Here is a 5,430-nt window from a genome sequence, read left to right as displayed (position 1 = left end):
GGATCGCACCCTGCGGGCTGCTGCTGGAGCCCAGTGACCGGGAGGCGGCCGGCTCCTCCCCCGGGGCGGGGCCGCACCGCGGCCCGGGGCGCACGTGGCCAGCCCGGGACGCCTGGCCCCGGGGTTGGGAGCTCCGTCTGGGACAAGATGTTGAGACTCTGGGTAAAATAAGGGTAACGGTGAAGCTGGGGACTCCTGTGTTACGGGGGCAGAGGCGCGGGAAGCAGGGTTTCCTGGGTCTTCGGGTCAGGGACTGGGATCTTTCAGTAGAGCACGCCGTGGCCGAATCTTGCGCTAGTCCTTCGGACCCCATCACCCTGACAAGGCCTCGCCATAGGGGTCTGAGGGGCAGCTGTGAGGCGACGCAGCTTTCCCGTTCCCGGGCGCTCCTCTGACAGATCAGCCCATGGCCACCACCCGAGAGGATCTGAGCTGGGCGAGCCCAAATTAAAGGACAAGACTGGGGAGCCAGCGCCACCCCTCTGCAGGCGGGTAGTGGGTGTGTGCGGAATCCGCTGGCCCGGAAGAGCAGGCTGCCCCGCGCCAGCCGGAAGCTCCCCTTCTCGGGAGGCGGAAGTGGGTTGCTCCCGCGTTGTGCTGCCGGCGAGATTGGAGCCCGACGGCTCTGCCCTCGTAAAGGACTTTCTGCTGGGGGTATCCAGGACCACCTGGAGCACGTGAGCAGTAAGGGCTGGGCGCAGCTGGGGCGGAAGTGTCAGAAAAAGGACTCATTTTTTTCAGACCTGCAGATTCGGATTGGTTTGTTACGGTGAAGTATCGTTGCTGCTCCCAGATCACCTATAATGCATTCATTCATTATGATTCTTGCTTGACCAAAAAAGTATGTTTGCCGCTTTTCAGGCATTGATATGGGGCAGAAAGATATTCTATATCCCTTAAAAAAAAAAAAGAGCAACACTAATTGCATCCCCCCCTCCCCAAATGATTAACATCCATCCTATCTACCTACACCTTGACGTGAAAATATGGCTGGCTGTCAAAGGTGTGGCTAGGAGGTAAGGAGCTTAGAGCTCAGTTCACTGGAGGGCTGGCATGTTGTACCATTGGCAATAGGCTCAGAGAGGCTCTGAGCAGAAACACCCAAGTGTACTTATAGCTAGTTAAACACACTTGAATTTGGCTTAAACTATTAACTAGGTGTATTTAATTTTCATTAAATAATCTTCATGATATCTTCTGTGCTCTGTAGTAGAAATTCCTATCTGCCTGCGATGCCATTCTGAGGATTTGTATCTCAGATTCACTTTCTTTGTGAGTTTGCCTTATACGGAGAATAAAGCCCCTTAGGTAGTGTTTAAGATGAGCTTTTAACCAATAATTTCATTAACTATTAGTTATGACATTTCTATCTTAATGCATCAATGTTAGACTTCTTCCCAAAAATCTCGGGAGAGGAATCACAAGTCCTAGGTTCTGCTAGTGATTTGAAGACATTAGGGCCTAAATTTCTGCTCTGCAACCTAGGAATAAGAGTAAAATCAAGTCAGGTACCTACATATACCAGTTCCACAAGAACATTGCTTTCCATAAATTCATTTTTTTGCTTTCACAGGAAGAAAAAAAACAATGTCTCAAAAGCAGATGAAGGAAGCTTTTGTCAGTAATCTCAATGGAACCACCATCCTGGAAGTCACCCAGGTCTTGTGCTTGCCTGCACCCTATATCCTGTGCAGAGGGCTGCTGACCATTCTCTTACAGCACTTCTATCCTTCTTCATATACTTGGAGAACCCAATTCTTCATTGACTTTGTTGTTCTGATAGTTCCCCTGGTGGCCGCTTTCACCATTTTGTCTTCATTTCTCCTCCTTGAGCAGCTTACTGTAATTATCTTTGGGGCAGGACTGGCCTATCAAATATACCACAGGAGGACTTGCTATGCCAGAGTGCCTGTGCAGAAAATCCTTGAAAATTTCTTGAAAGTCGGTCTAGAATCAGAATACATTCCAGCCATCTCCTGTTTCCGTATAATGAACAATGTATTTACTGCTGTTGCCATTTTGGCTGTGGACTTCCCACTTTTTCCCAGACGATTTGCCAAAACAGAGCTGTATGGAACAGGAGTAATGGATTTGGGAGTAGGAGGCTTTGTTTTTGGGACTGCAATGGTTTGTCCAGAGGTTAGGAAAAAATCCAACATGGAGATATCCAGATTTTATCACCTTACAAAGTCATTGCACTCTGTTTGTCCATTAGTCTTCTTAGGAATAGGACGATTAGTCACTATAAAATACATAGACTATCAGGAACATTTAACCGAATATGGAGTTCATTGGAACTTTTTTTTTACCTTAGTAATTGTGAAATTACTAACATCATTGCTTTTGATTATTTTCCCCCTAAATAAATCCTGGATTGTGGCCATCAGCATTACTGTATTATACCAGCTAGCTCTTGACTTTACCCCACTAAAGAGGTTAATTTTGTATGGCACTGATGGCAGTGGCACAAGGGTCGGTTTACTAAATGCCAACCGAGAAGGAATAATCTCTACTTTGGGATATGTGACAATATATATGGCTGGTGTGCAAACAGGGTCCTATCTGTTTAAGAGCAGATCACATATCAAAGACTGGATAAAAGTAATACGTTGTCTTCTACTGACAGCTGTTAGCCTCTTCTTATGTCTTTACATAGTTCAGGCAAATATAGAAGCAGTATCTCGAAGAATGGCCAATTTAGCCTTTTGTGTTTGGATAGTTGCTTCCAGCCTGATTTTTCTTAGTAGTTTATTAATGGGTGATATAATTTTGAGTTTTGCCAAATTTCTATTTAAAGGTACTCTAGTACCATGTTCTTGGAAACTTATCCAGTCACCTGCTACAACTAAAAAGCATTCAGAATCTCTAGTCCCTGAAGCTGAAAGAAAGGGAACCAGTCTTTGTTTAATCACAGCTATTAACAGAAACCAGTTATTTTTTTTCTTGCTGTCAAATATAACCACTGGCTTGATCAACCTAATGGTAGATACATTACACAGCAGTCCCTCATGGACCTTATTTGTGCTCTATTTCTACATGCTTATCAACTGTTTAACTCTGTTTGTGCTACATTTGCAAGATAAGACTATAAAATTTTGGTGATCAATATGGGTAATATTTATCTGTATTTGGGCAGTATTTTAATGGAGAATAAATATTAAATGTGAAGAAAATGTGCTTTTGGCAATCCAATGTTAACCATATTTTATTATAAAATTAAGTTTCAACCCTTCTCTGCGACATTGGTGGTGATACTTCCTATTTTAATGTATCTCAGCACTATATATATCAAACCAATAGAAGAAACAAAGCCTGTAATTTGTTAATTTATTAAATTTAGTATGTCAAACAAACTGTTTATAAAATTGCAGCACTGGAAGATTAGACAGTGGGGAGGAAGATTTTTATTTTTCATCTTATAATCACCTTACACCATTGTTTTTTTTTATTGTATTACTTTTATAATAAAGTTTATATTAAAACATTTCAGTGCGAATTGTGGAATTGTTGATCCTTTATTGCTCAATTTTAATCTTTTAATAAAGCCTAAGTATTTGAAATTGACTCGACAGCAATAACATAAGCAGCAAGTGTTTAAAATCAAAGTATACTATGAAGTCAGAAAACAGTTAAGTGCTCTAAAGAATAGACTGAATTGTTGATACAATTCACATATGTAATGATTGAGAGAATCGAACCTAATTGGACCTAATTCATTTTTTTTAGCTTACTCTGTGCTGGGAATATGATGATGAGCAAAGCTCAAGCTATCTGACATCTTGGAGCTTGCAATCTAGTGGGGGAAACACACTAGTCAACTGTGATAAGTCATGAAAAAGAAGTATAGATTGCCAAGAGTTTCAAATCAAAGACTAATCTAGTAAAAGGGAGTTGAAAGTTTTCCCCACAGATGGTACTTAGAGCTGATGGATGTGATGAGGAGTTACAGTGTGTGTGTTGGGGGGCGGGGGGGGTGGGGAGTGCTGACAAGGGAAGGCGTAAACAGAATATTCTAGGTAGATGAATTCTTCAGCAACAGTCCTGAATTGGGAGGGAACCTAGCACATTTTGGAACTGAAAGAAGGCTAGAACTTAGAAAAAGGGAGAGCATGGGCAATGAGATGGAGGTAGGCAGGGAGTATATCAGGCATGCCTCATCTACCACGTTAACAGGAACTAGTGAGAAAGAAAGTCATCAAGAACCTAGTCTAATAAAAGTATGGTTGTATTAAGGTTTAATATGCTATTTAGGGCTTCAGTCATTCAAAAAATTTGTTCAAAATCTAAGATTTAATAACCCTCCAGAAAATCCTTAGTTTCCAATTCTAGTGTTTCACTGTATATTATTTAAAGTAGGTAAAAATAAATAAATCAAAACTTGCCCTGAGATGTATTTTCAAGTGGAAATCTGATTACTGCAGAAATAGCTGGGGGCCAGAATGTCGAAGTTAACTTGCTATTTGGTAGGCAATATGGATTTGTGTAGTATAAGGGAAGCAGAAGGGAACCCTGGTGCTGCAGTGGTTAAAGCACTTGGCTGCTAACCAAAAGGCTGAAGGTTCGAACCTACTAGCCGCTCCATGGGAGAAAGATGTGGTAGTCTGCTTCCGTAAAGATTACAGCCTTGGAAACCCTATGGGGTAGTTCTCTGTCCTATAGGGTTGTTATGAGTCTGGATCGACTCAATGGCAGTAGGTTGTTGTTGGTTGGTAGGGTAGGTAAGGCCTCTTCTAATATTAAATCGTAGATTTACTGTTAGTTTTAATTAATCATCTCTAGTCGGAGATTTTATTCCCTAATTTGTTAAATATGACTATTATACTAGTTTAATTTGTTATATTGATGATGGCTAATTTAGCATTTATGTAGCGCTTCATATTTGCTAACTACAATCAATTATATGTGGAACTGTATTATTGAAAACAATTTTCCCTGTAAAGAAATCAGCATGTTGAATAATAACATAGCTATAAAAATAAAAACCAGATTAGATTTTATTTTCAATTAAAAAGGAAGAATTTTGAAAGTTAGCCAATAAGATGATAATATACAAATTAAACATGACTAGGAAAGCTGACTGGTTTTCCTGCTATCTCACAGTGCCAATACCCGACACAACCTAGGCCCTATTCACTTCCCAAAGTGACTCCCATGACTTTAATATTATACAGTTAATGTAGAAAATGACAACCAGTTTTATTTTTATTGAGCATGAATGTCCAATATGTTGTATAAGTCATCCAAAAACATCATACTTTGCTTCCTTGGAGTTCACATATAGTCTATGAAGATAAGATACAGTGAGAATTACATTAGTACACTTCATTTCTTTTAAACCTAGATAACCTGAGGAATAATCATATTTCATTTATGCCTGAGTTTTGTGGCTGGCTTCTCAGATGCTGGGAAGCTAAAAAAACAAAAACTGAA

The 5,430-nt window shown here is 40.7% G+C and overlaps 1 protein-coding gene across 3 annotated transcripts; it reads left to right on the top strand.

Annotated features, from left to right (window-relative positions):
* Nucleotides 1–312: 312 nt before the first annotated feature.
* On the top strand, nucleotides 313–4,123 carry PIGW (phosphatidylinositol glycan anchor biosynthesis class W). 3 transcript variants are annotated; one of them, XM_023732680.1, is made up of 2 exons: nucleotides 313–677; nucleotides 1,574–4,123. In XM_023732680.1, exon 2 carries the CDS (start codon nucleotides 1,588–1,590, stop codon nucleotides 3,100–3,102), a length of 1,515 nt encoding a protein of 504 aa, XP_023588448.1. In that variant the 5' UTR covers nucleotides 313–677; nucleotides 1,574–1,587; the 3' UTR covers nucleotides 3,103–4,123. The 3 variants fall into 3 exon arrangements, with proteins under 3 accessions (XP_023588448.1, XP_004377895.1, XP_023588449.1); XM_004377838.3 differs by having other exon boundaries at nucleotides 313–684; XM_023732681.1 differs by lacking the exon at nucleotides 313–677 and adding an exon at nucleotides 705–769.
* The last annotated feature ends 1,307 nt before the right edge of the window (nucleotides 4,124–5,430 follow it).

This window comes from Trichechus manatus, unplaced genomic scaffold (genome assembly GCF_000243295.1).
Source record: "Trichechus manatus latirostris isolate Lorelei unplaced genomic scaffold, TriManLat1.0 scaffold00054, whole genome shotgun sequence".
NCBI lineage: Eukaryota > Metazoa > Chordata > Mammalia > Sirenia > Trichechidae > Trichechus > Trichechus manatus.
This window is presented reverse-complemented; position numbering and strand designations above follow the sequence as displayed.